Source organism: Thalassophryne amazonica, chromosome 17 (genome assembly GCF_902500255.1).
Source record: "Thalassophryne amazonica chromosome 17, fThaAma1.1, whole genome shotgun sequence".
NCBI lineage: Eukaryota > Metazoa > Chordata > Actinopteri > Batrachoidiformes > Batrachoididae > Thalassophryne > Thalassophryne amazonica.
The window spans coordinates 55137061-55160105 of NC_047119.1; the positions used below are offsets into that span (position 1 = coordinate 55137061).

Below are 23045 nucleotides of genomic sequence, written 5' to 3' on the forward strand. Positions count from 1 at the left end.
CTTTTTTTCGTTAACTGGCATTATTAACATTACGGCCCCATATGATCTGCCGAAGACGTGCTTAGCTCTTAGCCTAGCAAGTTTTCACTCTTCAGTTTCTTCTTCTTCTGTCAAGCTTTTTGTGCACACAGTGTTGCTCAGAGTAACAGCGACGCCTTGTGGCTAATGTGAGAACTGTCACTAACACATCATGACAGTCATCTGCTGCAACCATGGCCAAAACAGAGGAAGTTCTCCTTTTGAAGGAATACGAGTGATGTAGGGGTGCTCTTGAGTGTTCTATCAAGTGGTGGTACATGATATCTGCCATTTTTTGATGTAAGACTCTGAAGCTTTGTTGACTAAAATAAGATTAGCCTCCTCTGTACCAGGCGAAAAACTTTAATAATGTGAAACTTAAGCCAACTAAGCGCTTTGTGCAACAACTAACATTAAAAAATGAGTCAACTAAGTGAGTATAGTTGAGTAAACAATATTAGACTGCTTCATGAAACCGGGTCCAGGTCTACATATTGGTAGCCCAACTCCTACTGAGCTACCTGCTAGAGTTCTAAGAGTGCATATTCCAGCACGGCTCGGTATGTACGAGGTCTGTCCAAAAACTAACGGACCTTTTAATTTTTTTCAAAAACTATATGGATTTGAATCACGTGTGATTGCATCAGCCAAGCTTGAACCTTCGTGCGCATGCGTGAGTTTTTTCACGCTGTCGGTTGCGTCATTCGCCTGTGAGCACGCCGTGGGAGGAGTGCTCCACCTCCCTCATCTGATTTTTTTTTGTGAGGAAAATGGCCGAACGCTTGGAGCAGCGCTATTGCATTAAATTCTGCTACAAACTGGGTGACAGCCAGGTGGAAACGATTCGGAAAATCCAGATGGCTTTCGGAGATGAAGCTATGAGCACCACACGGATTAAGGAATGGTATAACCGGTTTAAAGACGGCCGCGTAATGGTGGAGAGCGCGCCGCGCTCCGGTCGGCCTTTAACATGCCGAAATGAGGAGATCATTTCCAAAGTGCACGCTGTGGTTATGCGGGACCGTCGTGTGACTGTCCGAGAAATTGCGGAAGAGGTGGACATTAGCAGGACTTCGGCACATTCCATCGTGACAGAAGATTTGGGCATGAAACGAGTGGCGGCAAAATTTGTGCCAAAGTTGCTGAAGGCGGAGCAAAAGCAATGTCGTGTTGAAGTCTCACATGACATGCTGGACTCCATTCAAAGTGATCCCAGCTTTATGGACACCATAATCACCGGTGATGAGTCCTGGGTGTACTTGTACGACCCGGAAACCAAATTCCAGTCATCACAGTGGAAGCATTCCACGTCGCCAAGACCGAAGAAGGCGCGCCAAAGTGCGCAGCAACGTTAAGGTGATGCTGACTGTTTTTTTGACTCCTGTGGTGTGGTACATCACGAGTACGCACCACAGGGTCAAACAATAACAAAGGAGTATTACAGGGATGTCCTCCGTCATCTACGTGATGGTGTGCGGCACAAGAGACGGGAGTTGTGGGCCACAGGAATTGGCGCATCCACCACGACAATGCTCCAACTCATTCCTCTCATTTAATTCAGACTTATTTGATGAAAAACCAGACTCCGGTGGTTCAACAGGCGCCTTACTCTCCTGACATGGCCCCTTGCGACTTCTGGCCCTTCCCAAACTTAAAATACCATTAAAAGGAACGCGATTTGAGACAAGAGAGGACATTATGGCTGCAACGACGGCGGAGCTGCACTCCATTCCAAAAGAGGCTTTCTTGGAATGCTTCCAACAGTGGCGACACCACTGGGAGAAGTGTGTGGAGTCCCAAGGAGACTACTTCGAGCATGATTAGGTTTCCAGCGCTCCAGGTAAGCCAGTTTTTTTTCCCAGCCAAAGGTCCGATAACTTTTTGGACAGACCTCGTAGTTGGTGATGTAGTGTCTCCCCGTAACTTTGTTCTCCAGTTCTCTCAAACTTTGAAATGTGCTTGTGAATTAAAAAAACTGCAAGCCTCTGTGATTTTTTTGTAATCCTGATAAACCTCCAAAGAGATGGATTGGTGTGTCTCTTAGGGGGTCTGGAGGACGGCCCTGTGATGGTTCTGATGGTTGGAATTGTACGAGAAACTAAGTGAGACCTCAGACGGCCCCGGAGTGTTTGATCTAAATATAAAACAAAATCCATAGATGTTGGAGGCAGCATGAGGAAAGAAAAAAAACTAAACAAAAAACCCCAAAACTAAACAAAACCTCTGCTCAGCTTTCAAGTCACGCTCACAACGCACAAAGGCCTTCAAGCGTTTGGGAAAATATATTTCCACACATCAGAATTTACATTCTACATATGCAAATGTACCTGCCAGCATTTGCAGTTGTTGCTAATGAAATTTGTTAGGATGAAAAGCAAAACTACCACGTCTTCTCACTGCTTGAGGTTTATAAGAGCTGCCGATTTGAAATCCCTTAAAATACAAATTGAATTTGGAAGACAATTTTATGAAATATAATGTAATCATGATACACCTGTGGAACAACCCTTCATAAAATAAAGACATTTCATTAATATATAGACTTGAATCAAAAGCAAACACAAAAACAATTACTTTTACAATAATAAATAAATGGAACAAGTTCAATTCTTCCAGCAGGTCATTTTTGCATTATGATGAACCTTTTTCATTTCACAAGAAGTTTAATGATTATTAGTAATAGAAGGCTTGTTGAAAAACATACATTTATTTTCCTGTTGTTGCTTTCTGCCACACGAAACTGGCATTTTCTCATTTGGAAAATGAGAAATGAGCTTTTGAAACTGAGCTCTTGGTTGCATCTTTCAACATGTATGAATAAAATTGAGCTTTTGGAAACCGAGTATCTTAAGGAAGAACTTTGGGATTTGGCCTTAGTTTTAGATTAACTTTTCACTCTGGACAAAAATGATTTTAATCTGTCCATTATTGAGTAATCCACTGATTCCACAAAGATCACAGCATCATCCATGAAGTCAAGTTCAGTAGACCTTTCCTTGCCAAAAAGGCACCTAAGATGCTGGTTTCCTCCACAAACCTGTCCAACACTCAGTCCATGCAAGTATTGAACAGTGTCGGAGCCAAAATACGCCCCCGGCTTTCAGTGACTTCCTGGACCTGCCCATCACATGTGTATCTGTATGGGATGAAAGTCTAGAACGTATTAACGATTCACTTATCTTGGCAGTGACAGTGATGTCTCTGGGTCCTCGGCCTTTGAGATCGAGACAATGTCCAATTCTGTAGGGTCTTTGTTCTTCCTCTGTTGTTGTATAGTTGTGAGTTATTTTAAGCATGTTTTTTTAAATCTCGAGTGCATTTGTGTGAATCACCTAGGGCTCTATATTGATTGTCAAAACTCAATATGAAACAATATTTATCCATGCTTTTATCTCATGCCATCATCTGAAAGAGACTTTGGGTGTAACAAAGACAAGTAGTGTTTTTTTTAAACTTGCCACGGGTGCACTGCTCTATGTTTAGGTTCTGTTTTAGCCACATTGACACAGCCAGAGATCTCACAGACTGTGAAGAAAACAAAACATAAAATATGTTTGTAAACCTCACTGCGGATGTGCAGCTCTTGTTTGTTGCATTGCCACTGTAAGACACAGAGATAAGGCAAACTGTTTCATCAACTTTGAGCTGTTGCACAAAACAGAGGACGAATGGCTCGCCACATCCAGCACTGATATATCAAAAATATGGGTATGGGATTACTGGCATGCATACCAAATGTTCTTGTACTGGTAGTCCAATAGTACCGTGATCTGGTATAGACCACTAGACTCACCAGATCATTGTGATATAAGGTGCATATGAAAGTTTTAGCCCAAACCTTCACTGCCAAACTGCTAGCATGACCAGATCCTAATCCTGACTAAGCCCCTATGCTACAACATTTGTTGTAATCAATATCATAATGAAGCAAACTTGACTTTACAAGCTCTAACCCTATGAACACATTAGCTACAAATGAAGCCAAGAAGCAGTTGGCATTTGTTGCAAGATGGGTGTTCCTGGGGCGTGGCCACTTTGTGGTTCATTAATGTGCACAATCTTTCATGCTAGAATTAAGGTTAGAGAGTTTTTACTTCATGTTTCACTACTGAACGGAACCATAGTTTGCTTTGATTTGTTTCAGTCTAACATCTTTCACACTGACATTCCTGTATCGCTAGTTAGCATGCTAACATTGCTGTAAGATATCTTGTCAGTCAGTTCAGAGGCGTTATCTGATTAGAAAAACAGTTTTTACATTTAGAAGTGTTTATTTCTCACTAACATTTGCAAAGTATATGAGGAAAAATGTCAACCATATGGAGAAATCATCAGTTTTGGAGCGTTTTCCGCCATCTTTATTCATTCTGTTTGAGTGAGCAGCCAGCTGATGTCATGCTGTTTTTTTACTCTGATTGGCAGCCGCCGTGTTGTGTTGCTCAGTATTTGCATAAATCAGGCTTCTGGTATATTCTGGACCCATCTGTCTGGTGGCAGAGAGACTGTTGTCTGTTATCGCTATAAAACGCCTGCTCTGACTGAAAATGAACGGCGAGTCATCGCATTGCCTCCGTCGCTTGTTGTCACTTGTAGCTAACGTGAGCGTGGGGTTAAAGAGAGGTTGTATTTTCTCTCTGACAGCGATAAACAAGGCAATATTTACTTTCCGTGTTGCGTGTCTGACTTTAAACTGTCACTGTGACAGTTTAGTGACATTCAGACTCAGTTGGAGAAGAGGAGATGGTCAATCAGATGATATTTCTGCACTCCATGTTTTAACAGTCAGCTCCTGTCGTGTCTGAGCAGTCAGACAAAGTCATCACAGGGTATCTGAGTGAGTGAAGAGGCGCTGATGAATCCTGACAGCGCCTGTAGGCTGCTTGTTTGATGAGCGTGACGTTGCTGGCACGCCAATCTGATTGCTTTTCACCTTACTGAAATCAACCGGCCCAAGGAATTGGAAGAAAAACGTCTTCTGAAACTGTGACATCCCAAGGCGAGAGAAAAGAGAAATCGTGTTAAAGCTTGGCTGTGACGAGGTTCGATTGTTCAGCGCCGGAACACCCGAGGCTTCAGTGGCGAATGAGAGATATAGTAAATGGATGGAGTGTGAGCTTGATGCCCCAGACTTTGGCATTCTAATCACCTGTCACAGAATGTCCACTCAAACTGTCAAGCTGTCTGGTGAGTTGTGTTGGGAAAGTGTAAGTACACTGACCCACAACAGGGGGCGCAAATGAACGGACAATGAAGAAAGTCAAATAACAAAGCTTTACTGTTGTGAACACGCACGACAAACACAACAAATTACAATTTCGGTCACAAGTCGAATTCCAACGGTGTCGTGTGGGCAGGCTCGACGATAGGAGACGTCTGTCCAAGTCGAACCGGAACCACCCGATTTCCTCCGCCACCGAACCCCGGGAATACTGGAGCCGCCAAGTCCCGAACTCCCAGGTGGTCACTGCCTCCGCTCGTCGGATCCGGTACTGCTGGCGAGGAACAGAAACAGTCAGATGTGGGTGCGGCTGCACCCAACAACACGTGGGGTGGAAAACACCACCTCCACCTCTAATCAGACACAACACTGTAATGTGGGAATAAGAGTACTTATCCAAATACGTCCTTCTCAGTCTTCAGTTGTTTTATACACAAGCAACAAGGTATTACTCCGTATGGCTGGCTGAGTTCGTTACCCTCCTTGGTAGAGCGATATCTCGGCAATGAGGTGGAGATGCCGTCCAGCTGATATACCCCTCCGCTGATGGATGTCAGCTGTCTCAGTTGATAGGTGACGGCTGTCATCTTGGCTGCTCCTGTGAGGCTGCAGCGCCCTCTGGTGCCTGGAGCCCGCACTCCAGGCAGGGCGCCCTCTGGTGGTGGTGGGCCAGCAGTACCTCCTCTTCAGCGGCCCACACAACAGGACCCCCCCCTCAACGGGCGCCTCCTGGCGCCCGACCGGGCTTGTCCGGGTGGCGGCGGTAGAAGTCGGCCAGGAGGGCCGGGTCCAGGATGAAGCTCTTCTTCACCCAGGAGCGTTCTTCGGGGCCGTACCCCTCCCAGTCCACCAGGTATTGAAAGCCCCGGCCCATCCGTCGGACATCCAGAAGCCGGCGCACCGTCCAAGCCGGCTCGCCATCGATGATCCGGGCAGGAGGTGGCGCCGGACCGGGAGTACAGAGGGGCGAGGTGTGATGCGGTTTGAGTTTTGACACATGGAACACGGGATGGATCCGCAGTGAGGCCGGAAGCTGAAGCCTCACTGCGGCGGGATTGACGATTTTGAGGATCTTGTACGGTCCAATGTATCGGTCTTTTAATTTCGGGGAGGCCACTTGCAGTGGAATGTCCTTGGTGGACAACCACACTTCCTGCCCGGGGCGGTACGTAGGGGCTGGGGTCCGCCGCCGGTCTGCATGGGTCTTCGCCCTCGTCCGGGCCCTCAACAAAGCAGAACGGGCGGCACGCCACACCCGACGGCACTTCCGCAGGTGGGCCTGGACCGAGGGCACACCGACCTCTCCCTCAACCACCGGAAACAATGGGGGCTGATACCCCAAACACACCTCAAAAGGGGAGAGGCCGGTGGCTGACGACACTTGACTGTTGTGGGCGTACTCGATCCAGGCCAGATGAGTACTCCAGGCCGCCGGATGCGCGGCTGTCACACAACGTAGTGTCTGCTCCATCTCTTGATTGGCCCGTTCTGCTTGCCCGTTGGTTTGGGGGTGATACCCGGACGAGAGACTGACCGTGGCCCCCAGTTCCCGGCAAAAGCTCCTCCAGACGTGCGAGGAGAACTGGGGACCGCGATCGGAGACGATGTCTGATGGTATCCCATGCAGCCGGACGACGTGGTGGACCAGGAGGTCCGCTGTCTCCTGGGCCGTTGGGAGCTTCGGGAGGGCCACGAAGTGGGCCGCCTTGGAGAATCGGTCCACTATCGTGAGGATGACGGTGTTTCCCTGGGACGGCGGGAGGCCCGTGACAAAATCCAGGCCGATGTGAGACCAGGGGCAATGAGGTACGGGCAGCGGCTGTAGTAATCCTGAGGACTTGCGGTGGTCGGCTTTGCCCCTGGCGCAGGTGGTACAGGCCTGGATATAATCCCGGACGTCGGTCTCCAGGGATGCCCACCAGAAGCGCTGCCGGACGACTGCCACGGTTCTTCGCACCCCAGGATGACAGGAGAGCTTAGAACCGTGACAGAAGTCCAGGACCGCAGCCCTTGCTTCTGGTGGGACGTAGAGCCTATTCTTTGGCCCTGTTCCGGGGTCCGGGTTTCGTGCCAGGGCCTCCCGGACGGTCTTCTCCACATCCCAGGTGAGGGTGGCCATGATAGTGGACTCCGGGATGATGGGATCGGGGGGATCCGACGACTCCGTTCTGACTTCGTCTTCATGTACCCGGGACAAAGCATCCGATCTTTGATTTTTGGTCCCGGGACGGTAGGTGATCCGGAAGTCAAAACGGCCGAAGAACAGTGACCAGTGGGCTTGCCTGGGATTCAGCCGCTTGGCGGTCCTGATATACTCCAGGTTCCGGTGGTCAGTGAAAACCGTGAATGGCACGGACGTTCCCTCCAACAGATGTCTCCACTCCTCAAGAGCCTCTTTCACCGCAAGGAGTTCTCGATTGCCGACGTCATAGTTCTGTTCGGCCAGGGTCAACCTGCGGGAAAAATAGGCACACGGGTGAAGGACCTTATCGGTCTTCCCGCTGTGGGACAGCACGGCTCCTATCCCTGAGTCTGAGGCGTCCACTTCAACCACTAACTGGCGACTAGGATCGGGCTGCACCAGAACGGGTGCAGACGAGAAGCGCCGTTTCAACTCCTTGAACGCGGCATCGCAACGATCCGACCAGGTGAAGGGAACTTTTGGCGAGGTCAGGGCTGTCAGGGGGCTAACTACCTGACTGTAGCCCTTAATGAACCTCCTATAGAAATTAGCAAAGCCTAGGAACTGTTGCAGCTTCCTACGGCTTGTGGGTTGGGGCCAGTCTCTCACCGCCGCAACCTTGGCCGGATCAGGAGCGACGGAGTTGGGGGGAGATGATGAACCCCAGGAAGGACAAAGAGGTGCGGTGAAACTCACACTTCTCGCCCTTAACAAACAGCCGGTTCTCCAATAACCGCTGCAGGACCTGACGTACATGTCGAACATGGGTCTCAGGATCCGGAGAAAAGATGAGTATGTCGTCAAGATATACGAAGACGAATCGGTGCAGGAAGTCCCGCAAGACATCATTAACCAATGCTTGGAACGTCGCGGGAGCGTTTGTAAGACCGAACGGCATGACCAGGTACTCAAAATGACCTAACGGGGTGTTAAATGCCGTCTTCCACTCGTCTCCCTTCCGGATCCGAACCAGGTGATACGCATTCCTAAGATCAAGCTTGGTGAATATCTTAGCTCCATGCAGGGGCGTGAACACCGAATCCAACAAGGGTAAGGGGTATCGGTTACGAACCGTGATTTCGTTCAGCCCCCTGTAATCGATGCATGGACGTAATCCGCCATCCTTTTTCCCCACAAAAAAGAAACCCGCACCCATCGGGGAGGTGGAATTCCGGATCAACCCGGCAGCCAAAGAGTCCCGGATGTAGGTCTCCATTGATTCGCGTTCAGGTCGTGAGAGGTTGTACAGCCTACTGGACGGGAACTCAACACCTGGCACCAAATCAATGGCACAATCATACGGGCGGTGCGGGGGAAGGGTGAGCGCCAGATCCTTGCTAAACACCTCCGCAAGGTCATGGTACTGCACCGGAACCGTCCCTAGATTGGGCGGGACTCTGACCTCCTCCTTAGCCTGGGAACCGGGAGGAACCGAGGAACCTAAACATACCCGATGGCAGGTCTCGCTCCACTGAACCACTACCCCGGACGGCCAATCGATCCGGGGATTGTGTTTTAACATCCAAGGGAACCCTAAAATCACACGGGAGGTGGCCGGAGTCACAAAAAACTCGATCTCCTCCCGGTGATTCCCCGACACCACCAGAGTTACTGGTGGTGTCTTGTGAGTGATTCGAGGGAGTAGGGAGCCATCTAGCGCCCGTACCTGCACAGGCGAGGTAAGCGCCACCAGAGGGAACCCTATCTCCCTGGCCCATTTGCTGTCTAGCAAATTCCCTTCTGAGCCCGTGTCCACCAGTGCTGGGGCCTTCAGGGTTAAATCCTCATACAGGATGGTAACTGGGAGTCGTGTGGCGATGTGGGTGTGTCCCACGTGAATGTCTCGGCCCACCCCTAGCCCAGTTTCTAGGGGCGGGCGTTGGTGTTTAACCACTCGGGGCAGTCTCTTAATTGATGCTCAATCGAGCCACAAACAAAACACGCCCCGTGGGCCAGCCTCCTTTGTGTAACTGGTGCCCTAAATGTTGCCCTACTCGTGTCCATAGCTTCGTCAGCAGGGGGGCTGTAACCGCACGGAGCGCAGGGGCCGTGGAGCGTGGGGAGGGCGGAACGCGGTCGGAACCGGAAGGGAGAGGGACGACGCGTGCCCGGCCACGCCCTTCGTCTCGTTCCCGACGGCGCTCTTCTAACCGATTGTCTAATCGTATGACAAGATCGATGAGCCCATCTAAATCCCGCGGTTCGTCCTTAGCCACCAGGTGCTCCTTGAGGACCAACGACAATCCGTTTACAAAGGCGGCGCGGAGGGCAGTGCTATTCCAGCCGGACCTCGCAGCCGCGATGCGGAAGTCGACTGCATAGGCAGCTGCACTCCGGCGCCCCTGTCTCATTGACAGCAGCACGGCTGAAGCGGTTTCTCCTCTATTAGGGTGATCGAACACTGTTCTGAACTCCCTCACAAACCCATCATATGTCTGAAGGAGCCGTGAGTTTTGCTCCCAGAGCGCTGTAGCCCAAGCGCGTGCCTCACCACGAAGCAGATTTATCACATAAGCTACTTTGCTAGCGTCGGTCGCGTACATGACGGGACGCTGTGCGAAGACGAGCGAACACTGCATAAGGAAATCCGCGCACGTCTCCACACAGCCTCCGTACGGCTCTGGGGGGCTTATGTATGCTTCAGGGGAAGGTGGGAGGGGTCGTTGAACGACCAGTGGAACGTCACTGTTACGCACAGGGTCGACGGGAGGGAGAGCCGCAGCGGCGCCCGGAGGGCGCGCTTCCACCTGCGCGGCGAGAGCCTCCACCCTGCGGTTCAGGAGGACGTTCTGCTCGGTCATCAAATCCAACCGAGTCGTGAAAGCGGTGAGGATCCGCTGCAACTCACCGATCACCCCTCCTGCGGACGCCTGTGTGCCCTGTTCTTCCATTGGCCGTTCAACAGCCGGTAGACGCCCCTCGGGATCCATGACACTGGCCGAGATATCCTGTTGGGAAAGTGTAAGTACACGGACCCACAACAGGGGGCGCAAATGAACGGACAATGAAGAAAGTCAAATAACAAAGCTTTACTGTTGTGAACACGCACAACAAACACAACAAATTACAATTTCGGTCACAAGTCGAATTCCAACGGTGTCGTGTGGGCAGGCTCGACGATAGGAGACGTCTGTCCAAGTCGAACCGGAACCACCCGATTTCCTCCGCCACCGAACCCCGGGAATACTGGAGCCGCCAAGTCCCGAACTCCCAGGTGGTCACTGCCTCCGCTCGTCGGATCCGGTACTGCTGGCGAGGAACAGAAACAGTCAGATGTGGGTGCGGCTGCACCCAACAACACGTGGGGTGGAAAACACCACCTCCACCTCTAATCAGACACAACACTATAATGTGGGAATAAGAGTACTTATCCAAATACGTCCTTCTCAGTCTTCAGTTGTTTTATACACAAGCAACAAGGTATTACTCCGTATGGCTGGCTGAGTTCGTTACCTCCTTGGTAGAGCGATATCTCGGCAATGAGGTGGAGATGCCGTCCAGCTGATATACCCCTCCGCTGATGGATGTCAGCTGTCTCAGTTGATAGGTGACGGCTGTCATCTTGGCTGCTCCTGTGAGGCGGCAGCGCCCTCTGATGCCTGGAGCCCGCACTCCAGGCAGGGCGCCCTCTGGTGGTGGTGGGCCAGCAGTACCTCCTCTTCAGCAGCCCACACAACAAGTTGTCATACTGCGCTTTTACTAGTTGCTGTGCATCACTGCTGTTAATATAACAAAGGCAAAGCCTTGGACCCAACATCAGTGTAGGTTGATGTCAGTGTATCGTGTTGATTATGTGTGATAATGATAAACTATTGTAGGCTTTAGTGGTACATACATGTGGGTTTATTTAAGGTATTCATGAATATATCATTCCTCAGTAGAATTTCAAGAACAGAAACTTCTGTATTCTTGACATCGATAGATTTATTGAATGATCAATGTAATTTAAAGCAACAGTAAAAAATATCTTTATGTAGCGGACATTAATGAGCCAAGCTCCTCACCATCTCACCATTTCATTTAGGTCTTTCATACTTTTTTTCAGTTAAATGGTTCTGGGAAGCATTAGCATGGCTAAAGCCTTTCAGCCCCAACCAGAACTCTCTTGATCCCCCGCCATTTAAGCATCCAAAACACACATGCAGTAAAATTCAATCATCACATAAAAATAAAACATGTCACATCACCACTAGGTATTAAAAGCCAGCTTTTTTTTGCTTAAATGTAATGCTGTGTTTACACATAACGACAAGTCATGAATGACATCCTTCCACAGCATGTCTTTTTCCTGATTCTCTCCCCTCAGCCCAGCCAGTCCCAGCAGAAGACTGCCCCTCCCTGAGCCTGGTTCTGCTGGAGGTTTCTTCCTGTTTAAAGGGAGTTTTTCCTCCCACTGTTGCCAAGTGCTTGCTCACAGGGGGTCGTTTTGTTGGGGTATTTCTGTAATTATTGTATGGCTTTTGCCTTACAATATAAAACGCCTTGGGGCAACTGTTTGTTGTGATTTGGCGCTATATAAATAAAATTGATTTGGTTTGATTTGAATGCCACGAAGTTTACATTCTTGGCCGCTGATCACGAATGTGATGATTCGGGGCAGAGGCGTCAGGTGTCCTCAGGAACTGCTGCAACCTGTTACCACGCGTTACGATTAATGGCACATGTTGCTGGAGAATTATCAGGAACCATTACGCACGGTCAAGAATAGTGTTCCGCGTTGTTGCGCTCTATTGCATGCTATTGCGCGTAACAGCGCATCGTTAAGTTCTGTCACGTTGTGATCGAGGTGAATTGTCTCCACACACACACCCATATTCATCCAACCGAATTCAGGTCGCTCCAGTTTTTCAGAAGAACTTTGTGACTGCATGCGTAGTTGGGCTCTGTGCCATGGAGTGGTGCAGAGAGGAGGAGGAGGACAGAGCCAGATGTGTGGCTTCATGCGGCTCTCGTCTCGCACTTTTTCCCAAACATCAGGCACATGGAGCAGGTGGAACACCTGCAGGAGCGTGTGAAATGAGACTTTTAGCCGACTTGGTGTCAGCAATCAAACTGAATGTGGTGCAGCAGGGTTTAATTGTGCGCTCGCTGCTTCTTCTGCCGGACTGGAGGAGGTGCAGAGATGTCTGGCTGCACGTGAGTCTCCTTTCGCTCCTCTGGCTCAGACTTGTCCTCCCGCTCAATAACAGCAGGTAGAACACCTGCAGGAGCATCCTGAGGAGCTTCAGCAGGAACTGTGGAACGACACTTGGCTGACTTTGTGTCACTGTTCCTCTTCGGCATACTGCATCAAACTGAACGCTGTGGAGCCGAGTTTAATTGTACGCACGTGACAGAAAACTAATTTGTCGTGGCGCGCAGTGAAATGTGATGCCGCGTTACAAGTCGTGTCAAAACTTGACAGTTTCCGTGTCACTTCGTAATAACACAGTTTGGGCTCCAAGAACCATCACAGGAACCACTACGAACGTTGTCATGTTGTCATTAAGGATCACTACTCATCAAGACGGATCAACACGCTCAGTTGCAACCTCCGACGTGAGACGAAGTGAGGGTACCAAGTATCTCAGTGACAACACATTCCAGTCACTTCAATCATGCTGCAGGTTTTCTTCTTGCTGGTGTTTTTCATGTACTCTTTCATTTTGGCCTCCTGTTGTATCACTGCACTATGCAAATACTCAACAGCAAGTTGTTGCAGAGCCAAGATATTTGGGTTCTAAGCTTATCTTGCAAACCTCTTGTACTAGTTGAGAGAACCCTAAATTTGACCTACGCTTTCAATCCGTTTCAGCACATCAGTCCATCCGTGCATCCATGGCATTTTAAAGTGCGATTACGTGATGCATATTTGGGAAGCAATTCATCTCACAGCCTCTTGTATGAGTTCAGGGGGCACTGACATTATTTATGTATTTTGCAGAGTATAAGGTGTACCTGTCAAAAATGCGTTGTGAAGAGGACAAACAAAAAAGTAAATATAAATTGGACGGGAGTGTAATTCACACTTTTCTTCTGTGGAACTCACTTTGTAACCTAATGTTTGTCTGTGGGTGAGCTTAACAATGGTGTAGCACATGTACACACCACATTCTGTGCTGTTACTTAATTTAAGGACTTCTAAAGTCCAAAAATATGCAAGACAATCAAATAAATGTGCATTGCACAACATATTGGATGTTATTTGATGGGGTTTTGACACAAGAAATTGCCAGATGAACACAGAGTGCTGGACTACAACATTGTAAACACACCAATAAAATTTTTTTTAAGTCTGCTCTGTAACTGAGGATTATGATTTTTTTTTTTGCATTGTTGTAATGTACTTTTGTTGTTGGCATTTATTTTTTTTAATTATTTTTAATAATATTATTTTATTATTGTTATTTTGTTGGTTTGTGCATTGGTTCATGGAAAAGCCCAATTCTAAATAATCATTACTACTAATGAAAGTGCGTTTTGCATTTTTTTTTATTTTTTATTTATTGGTACACAAGTTGCACTGTATGGAAGTCACAGGATGTTACAAACAAGTACACTTTTTTAGTGGAACAGTTTTTGTTTGTCAAAGTAGTTTTATTTGTATGGCAGTGACTTTATTTTATCGGGTGTTTGTAGTTTTAGTGAAAAAGGTCGTCTTTCAGCTGGAGGAAGTTTTTGGGCACCAACAGATTTGTGTTTTGTTGAACTTTAAGCACTGTGAGATGGTCGGATAGTTGCCAGCTGATGTCAGGTTGATTATCGTGGACTGAGTGTTTGGTGAGACATGACAGACACTGATTCAACCTGCTGGCATCAGGCCGTCTGTCTACAGCTCACTGTTGTTCACATCAAGGTGAAAGTTTCATGACGATTTGGATCTCTTCATGTAACTTCACCTGGGGTTCAGCAGCAGGACACGTCTTTAAGAGTCAGTGCTACAGCTTGTGTTGCTCTCATTCCAATTTTTCATTCATAGTGCTTAAATCTGTGTTCATTATAAACATCTGCCATTGTGATAGGACGTGGCTCCAGGTATGAGAGTTGTGTCCCAATTGGCCGTGGCTTCAAGTATAAAACATTTCCGTGCAGTGGTGATCAGACATCCTGAGCAGCTACGACAGAACCAGATAGCACCATGCTGCCTTTGACAGAGTATTGCAGCACCAACACTTTGTGAGAGGTTTCATGAAAAACAAACAACCTCCAACAATGTAAAATTTCTCTGGTGAAAATCAGATGAAATCTTGTGTTTTGTAGCCACAGAAAGTAAAAACATGGTTATGATAGAGAATCACCACAAAGCGCTACTGGGTTAATTGTACATACAAGTACTACATACATCTACTAATATAAGCAGCAGGTTGGCCATTGTCATTAGCGTATCACAGTACCTTATACTCAAGGTTCTTGAAATGGAACAATATCTCCACCTGGTGGTCATTTACTGTTAATGTTAATACAGTAGAGATTCACTAAGACCTCTATTTGTTAATGCGACTGGTCCCGGTTTCATAAAGCAGTCTAATCTTTCAGTCTACTAAACTTACTTAGTTGACTAAGGTTAGTCGCCCAACATTAGCCATCTAATCTCCGTTTCACATAGATGGCTAAATGTGTAGATTAGCCATCTAATGTTAGTCGCCATTTTTCACGGGCATAAGCGGTCTTGCAAATGCCATTGGCAAGAAACACCTCCAATGTGCAAGAATTTTGTTTCCTTACGGGTTGGTTGTCTGCTACAACCATGGCCACACCAGAAGAGAAGCACTCCTGGATAAAAGGCCTCTACGTTCTCCAAAATGGAAGAAGCTCTCACTGGCATAAAACCTCACCGTAATCAAAACTTGAAGAAGGGCTGACAGGGCATTGTTCCTCCTTGTTTGGTGGTTGATGGCTGGAGCTATCATGTCCATGATGAAGAGGAGTGTAGGCATATGTAAACGGTATTGCTGTTGAACCTCGGCTTTATTAAACCAGGTCCTGGATTCTGACGTAGCTGCTCTGAGTGTTGGAGTGCCACTAAGTGGAAAAGTCTCACATCTGTTGCCACTACCACTTCGATATGACTCTTGTACCTGTAGCCATGTCCATTGTGATATACCCAATAATATGTTTGTTTTTTTTTTTTTTGGTTGAAAGAGGTGTATCTGTAGTTTTTCAAAAGAAATGTAATGCCAGAAAAATATATAGTTTGTAGGCATGATTTTGTACAGCAAACAAAACGTCACTAGAAAATGACAGTAAGACCAGTTATGGACTCAAACGACTGTATAACCTCAACCAAAGATATGTCGTTATAATGACAATGTAGAATATCACCACCTTCTTTGATATTACAAGACTGGATGAGGTGTTGCACCAGTACTGCCCCATAAGGCATCAGGCATAAGGCGTATTTGACAAAATGGGTTATGTTTATTCCAGGTCGCAGTGGCAGCAGACCAAGCAGCTCAACCCGAGGCATTCGGATCCCGAGGCATTCGCAAGCCAGCTGGGAAATATAATACCTCCAACGTGTCCTGTGTCTTCCCCCGGGTCTCCTCCCAGTTGGATGTGCCTGGAAGACCTCCCTAAGGAGATGACCATGGGGCATTTTCACCAGATGCCTTAACCACCTCAACTGGCTCCCTTTGATTCAAATAAACAGCTACTTTACTCTGAGTCACTCCCAGATAGTTGATCTTCTTACCTTGTCCCAGAAAGTAAGTCCAGATACCTGACAGAGGAATCTAAGAATCTCATTTCTGTCGCTTGTATCTGAAACCTTATTCTTTTGATCATTACCCAAAGTTCATGACCATAAGAGGATAGGAGCATAAATCAACTTGGCAAATAGGAGACTGCAGTCTCGTTTGGGGGCGGGCACTAAAGGGGTAAAATATGATGCATATGACATAATTTCTCTACTTTCAGGGGACCAACCACGGCAATTTCAATGTTTTTTTGGGAATATTATACACAAACAAAGTGAAAATGCAAAGAAAAAGTGACGATGTGGTGGGAAAGTGGACATGTGTTGCGGTTTGTTTATGATCTGGAGCTCAAACGTGTCGAGGCGGTTTTGCAGGCAAGAGAACGGAGCTACTCTGGTTAGCTGCGTAGGCTAACAGTTACCGACACGATGTCTCCCGCTCGTTTTGTCTTTTCTTCTCCACTGGGAACCGCAAAAAATACTTTTGCGATTGCTTCAGTGATTGCAGTGGAAAACAAAACAGTACGCCATTTATCCATGTGACGTTATGCTGTGTATATATTAAATTGAGATCCCCATCTCCACGATATCACAGAGGGTTCAAAAGGGGCTGCGGTTCACTATTGAGAGTCTTGCCGTCTAGCTCAGCTCTTTCCTCACTACAACAGTCTGGTACAGCGTCCGTAAAACATCAGACACTGGCCCAATCTCATGCTGCAGCTTACCCCCACTTCGTAATAATCCACCCTTTTTCGACAGAGGACCATAGTCTCAGATTTAGAGGTGTTGATCCTCATCCCAGTCGCTTCACACTGGGCCTCAAACCTGCTCAGTGTGTATCGGAGGTCACTGCCCGATGAAACCAACAGAACCACATCATCTGCAAAAAGTAGAGATGCAACTCTATTTTGTGTAGATGTTTAATTCTGATTTTAAGAAAAACTTTCATGAATGTCAGCGAAGTCCTGTAACAAATACTTGCACACTGCAATGACATGTTGACTCTTCATGGGGGACCCTCCTCTGTGTTTACAATGCAGTGTTTTCATTGTGAATCACATTCAGATAATCAATAGCTTTACACATTTAACTTTACTACTTTACTCTCACTTGACTGTCATTATTTAACGTGTACTTGCTGAAGTTTTCAGGCCCACTGGGCTTTGGTGATGATGCAAAAAATCTTTGGGTGAATTTGGTAAATTTTTGTTACCAACACATTTGGTAACGCAGTATGTAGGCTGACTGATATGTAGTTTGAATACTGAAATGTAGACAAACTGGTGTGTGTACAATCAGGAGATTAGTACTGGTACCAGTTGGGCTCAGGGCCTGAGCCCTAACCCTCTGGTGCTGACAGGAGCATCAAATCTATACAAAGACACAGTCATGCCATAAATAAATAAAATACTGTGGGGAAAAAAAAATACTCTGATACAAATTTTTGTTCATACCACCCAGCAGCAGTTGGACAGATCATGAAAATTTTACTGCATTGTTTTCTCAACCAGCCGAACAGATCACAATAACCAGCGTTAACACTTGATGTTCCCGTCTCTGCAGAGTGAGCGGCGGCAAATCCTGAGGAGTCGTCGTCTCCAGGTTGGGGACAAGATGGCGTCAAACAACACCCTGCGCAGCTACTCCATCATCCCGTGTTTCGTCTTCGTAGAGGTACGACTCGTTAAGTGTGTGCACGTGTCTGCACAAGGTGTTTGGATTTGAGCATGAAATTTTAATCCTGACTTTGGGGTAAATGTAGTTTGTGTGTATGTGACAATTTAACCATTAGCAAATACCCTCATGTGGTAAATTATACACGGCCAACCAGAGCGTAAGAGGTTGAAATGAGTGGAAAGCAGCTTGTGCACACAAGAGTTCCATATTTAATTACCGTGTCAGCTGAAAGTCTGGACGTCTGGAGACACTTTGCATTGCTCTCTCTCACAAACACACAACCGTCTCCTCTTTGTTCTTTCCTTTAGTTTGTCTCTTACTGGCAGACCATTTTCTCTCTTCAGTTTACTGACGGCCGTCATGTGTATCCTTGAGATTTTTGCATTCTTTTGGTTTCGTGGCAGTCGCATGATAGAACGTCACCAACACACCCACTCACCCGCTGTCAATCTTCAGGTCAGCAACCTGCTGTATTCACTCATTGGGCGGGTTTCCGTTACCCTCCAAATCAGGCATTTTGAGGCACCAAATCAAAAATACTCTGTATGGAAACGCGTATTCTGAAAAAGCTGCAATGATAACAGTTTTTTCTGTTACTACAGGTCACATGACGTATAGAAAGACGGAGGAACAGGTGAAGACCCTCTTAAACCTTTCAAGCGATAACGTTACAGCAATACTGAATTTGAAAGAAACAACGAAATGGCAATATTTAGTCGGATTTACCCGTACGTTGCCATGACTGTTCTCACGAGCCTCGATGGAGTGATATTTACCGCGACTGGACTAAACCCAGCAGGCACATTCCATCACTCAATAGAAACACTGTCACTTCACTATAGTGTTTTGTTGACATTCTGAAAATCTTGCTTAACATTTCTCTGAATCTGTAATGGAAGCCCAGCTGCTGACTCAGACATCGGAGAAGCTGTACACAAGAACACAAATGGGATATTACACGGACTTTGTACAAGAGGCCGACAAGTTAAAGTTCATATTATGTAAGAGTCAGGCTTTTCACAACTTCCTGGATTTGGCCATCAGAAGTGTGTCTTTTTGTAGTGAAAGTGTTGAACTTGCAGAGACATTCACTGATCTTGGCGGTAAAGTTCATATATCTGGATCTTCAGCTTTTGAGATCGAGAGGCAGCTCGGAAGAGCTTATGGAGCCATGAGGTCACTGGACAGAGGTGTTTGGTGAAGGTCAATGTCTTTATTGTTCTGGTGCTACCTGTCTTGCTGTATGGTTGTGAGACTTGGACGCTAACCAATGACCTAAGGTGATGACTGAATGCCTTTTTTTCTAGGTGTCTTCAAAGGATCCTTGACTTTGTATCAAACGAGCAGTTGCTAAGAGAGACTAAGATGAGGAGTATCACTTGCATTTTGAGGGAATGGCAACTTTGACATTTTGGCCATGTGGCCTGTTTGTCTATGTATCATCCAGCCCACAGGTGCCTAAGTGTTGAGGACTCCAGTGGCTGGAGAAGGCCAAGGGGATGCATGCCCACGATCCTGTCTTGATGTAGGGCTGTGAGACTTTGACACTAACCAATGACTTATGGTGCCGACTGGACGTATTTGGTACCAGGTCTCTTCAGAGGATCCTTGGGTACTGCTGGAATGACTTAGTGATAAACAAATGGTTATTTTGGAATACTCCGATGAGGAGGATGTGTGTGGTGACGGAATTTTAGCAACAACATTTTAGCCAGGTGGCATGCTTTTCTTTAGCGCCTCAGTGTTGAGGACCCCAGTGGCTGGAGAAGGCCCAGGGAATGCCTCTGTTTCAACTAGCTGTGGCAGATGGATAGTTAATTTAGAGATGTGGGACTGGACCTGTTGTTTGCTTGGGTGGTTGCCATCCAGGACCCAAGGTGGTTTTGTGGTGTTGTGGATATGGCAAGCGCAGCACCAGCGCATGCCCCCAGATTTGACTTGACTATCAATATGTAGTCCTGGGGTTGAGTCCTAGTCATGACATCATACTAGACTAGTCCACCCAGCTGCAAATGGGTACCAGTCTTGGTTGGCGAAGTAACCTGTAACAGCCTGGCATCCCATCCAGAGAGAGTCATAAACTCATCTACTTCTTTCTGTGGAATATGGGGATAAGCACCAGCGGTCCTCTGGGCCTGTAGAGGACTTACAACCCCAATCCCAATAAAGTTGGGACATTGTGTAAAATGTAAATAAAAACAGAATACACTGATTTGCAAATCAATGTATAACTCACAAACTCGCAGCTTAAAGCAGATAACCCATAAGTTGGAGAGGAAATGGCGTCTCACTAATTTAGAAGATCTTCACTTAGCCTGGAAAAAGAGTCTGTTGCTTTATAAAAAAGCCCTCCGTAAAGCTAGGACATCTTACTACTCATCACTAATTGAAGAAAATAAGAACAACCCCAGGTTTCTTTTCAGCACTGTAGCCAGGCTGACAAAGAGTCAGAGCTCTATTGAGCCGAGTATTCCTTTAACTAGTAATGACTTCATGACTTTCTTTGCTAATAAAATTTTAACTATTAGAGAAAAAATTACTCATAACCATCCCAAAGACGTATCGTTATCTTTGGGCTGTTTTCAGTGATGCCGGTATTTGGTTAGACTCTTTCTCTCCGATTGTTCTGTCTGAGTTATTTTCATTAGTTACTTCCTCCAAACCATCAACATGTCTATTAGACCCCATTCCTACCAGGCTGCTCAAGGAAGCCCTACCATTAATTAATGCTTCGATCTTAAATATGATCAATCTATCTTTATTAGTTGGCTATGTACCACAGGCTTTTAAGGTGGCAGTAATTAAACCATTACTTAAAAAGCCATCACTTGACCCAGCTATCTTAGCTAATTATAGGCCAATCTCCAACCTTCCTTGTCTCTCAAAAATTCTTGAAAGGGTAGTTGTAAAACAGCTAACTGATCATCTGCAGAGGAATGGTCTATTTGAAGAGTTTCAGTCAGGTTTTAGAATTCATCATAGTACAGAAACAGCATTAGTGAAGGTTACAAATGATCTTCTTATGGCCTCAGACAGTGGACTCATCTCTGTGCTTGTTCTGTTAGACCTCAGTGCTGCTTTTGATACTGTTGACCATAAAAATTTTTTACAGAGATTAGAGCATGCCATAGGTATTAAAGGCACTGCGCTGCATTGGTTTGAATCATATTTATCTAATAGATTACAATTTGTTCATGTAAATGGGGAATCTTCTTCACAGACTAAGGTTAATTATGGAGTTCCACAAGGTTCTGTGCTAGGACCAATTTTATTCACTTTATACATGCTTCCCTTAGACAGTGTTATTAGAAAGCATTGCTTAAATTTTCATTGTTACGCAGATGATACCCAGCTTTATCTATCCATGAAGCCAGAGGACACACACCAATTAGCTAAACTGCAGGATTGTCTTACAGACATAAAGACATGGATGACCTCTAATTTCCTGCTTTTAAACTCAGATAAAACTGAAGTTATTGTACTTGGCCCCACAAATCTTAGAAACATGGTGTCTAACCAGATCCTTACTCTGGATGGCATTACCCTGACCTCTAGTAATACTGTGAGAAATCTTGGAGTCATTTTTGATCAGGATATGTCATTCAATGTGCATATTAAACAAATATGTAGGACTGCTTTTTTGCATTTGCGCAATATCTCTAAAATTAGAAAGGTCTTGTCTCAGAGTGATGCTGAAAAACTAATTCATGCATTTATTTCCTCTAGGCTGGACTATTGTAATTCATTATTATCAGGTTGTCCTAAAAGTTCCCTGAAAAGCCTTCAGTTAATTCAAAATGCTGCAGCTAGAGTGCTAACAGGGACTAGAAGGAGAGAGCATATCTCACCCATATTGGCCTCTCTTCATTGGCTTCCTGTTAATTCTAGAATAGAATTTAAAATTCTTCTTCTTACTTATAAGGTTTTGAATAATCAGGTCCCATCTTATCTTAGGGACCTCATAGTACCATATCACCCCAATAGAGCGCTTCGCTCTCAGACTGCAGGCTTACTTGTAGTTCCTAGGGTTTGTAAGAGTAGAATGGCAGGCAGAGCCTTCAGCTTTCAGGCTCCTCTCCTGTGGAACCAGCTCCCAATTCAGATCAGGGAGACAAACACCCTCTCTACTTTTAAGATTAGGCTAAAAACATTCCTTTTTGCTAAAGCTTATAGTTAGGGCTGGATCAGGTGACCCTGAACCATCCCTTAGTTATGCTGCTATAGACTTAGACTGCTGGGGGGTTCCCATGATGCACTGAGTGTTTCTTTCTCTTTTTGGTCTGTATGCCCCACTCTGCATTTAATCATTAGTGATTGATCTCTGCTCCCCTCCACAGCATGTATTTTTCCTGGTTCTCTCCCTCAGCCCCAACCAGTCCCAGCAGAAGACTGCCCCTCCCTGAGCCTGGTTCTGCTGGAGGTTTCTTCCTGTTAAAAGGGAGTTTTTCCTTCCCACTGTTGCCAAGTGCTTGCTCACAGGGGGTCGTTTTGACTGTTGGGGTTTTTCCGTAATTATTTTATGGCCTTGCCTTACAATATAAGGCGCCTTGGGGCAACTGTTTGTTGTGATTTGGCGCTATATAAATAAAATTGATTTGATTTGAAATCCTCTTCAACCTATATTTAATTGAATACACAACAAAGACAAGATATTTAATGTTCAAACTCATAAACTTTATTGTTTTTGTGCAAATATTTGCTCATTTTGAAATGGATGCCTGTAACACATTTCAAAAAAGTTGGGACAGGCAACAAAAGACTGGGAAAGTTGATGAATGCTCAAACAACACCTAATTGGAAACATGTGAGTGTCGTGATTGGGTATAAAAGGAGCATCCCCAAAAGGCTCAGCCGTTCACAAGCAAAGACGGGGCAAGGATCACTTTGTGAACAACTGCATGAAGAAATAGTCCAACAGTTTAAGAACAATGTTTTTCAACATTCAATTGCAAGGAATTTAGGTATTCCATCATCTACAGTCCATAATATAATCAGAAGATTCAGAGAATCTGGAGAACTTTCTACATGTAAACGGCATGGCCGAAAACCAACATTGAATGCCTGTGAACTTCGATCCCTCAGGCGGTACTGTTGTGTGTTGGGGGGGTGTGGCTGGACATTTTGGTGTTCTTTTCTTTTCTTTGCTCTCCAGGTGGTATGCAAACTGATGTTGTTTGTGGAGAGGGTGCTGGCAGAAGAGTCCTTCACCCTCATCAACGTTATGTGCAGCACCTGTGGATGGTGCTCACGTGCAACCTTAAAGACTTTCAGCTGAA

The 23045-nt window shown here is 46.2% G+C and overlaps 1 protein-coding gene across 2 annotated transcripts in view; it reads left to right on the forward strand.

The window, feature by feature from the left end:
* Positions 1-23045, forward strand: part of plppr1 (phospholipid phosphatase related 1) — a 133978-nt gene that overhangs the window by 18210 nt on the left and 92723 nt on the right. For both annotated transcript variants that reach the window (XM_034192328.1, XM_034192329.1), the window contains exon 2: positions 17656-17766. In XM_034192328.1, the coding sequence (XP_034048219.1) occupies positions 17707-17766 (60 nt within the window). In that variant the 5' untranslated portion in view covers positions 17656-17706. The remainder of the gene's footprint in view (positions 1-17655; positions 17767-23045) is intronic.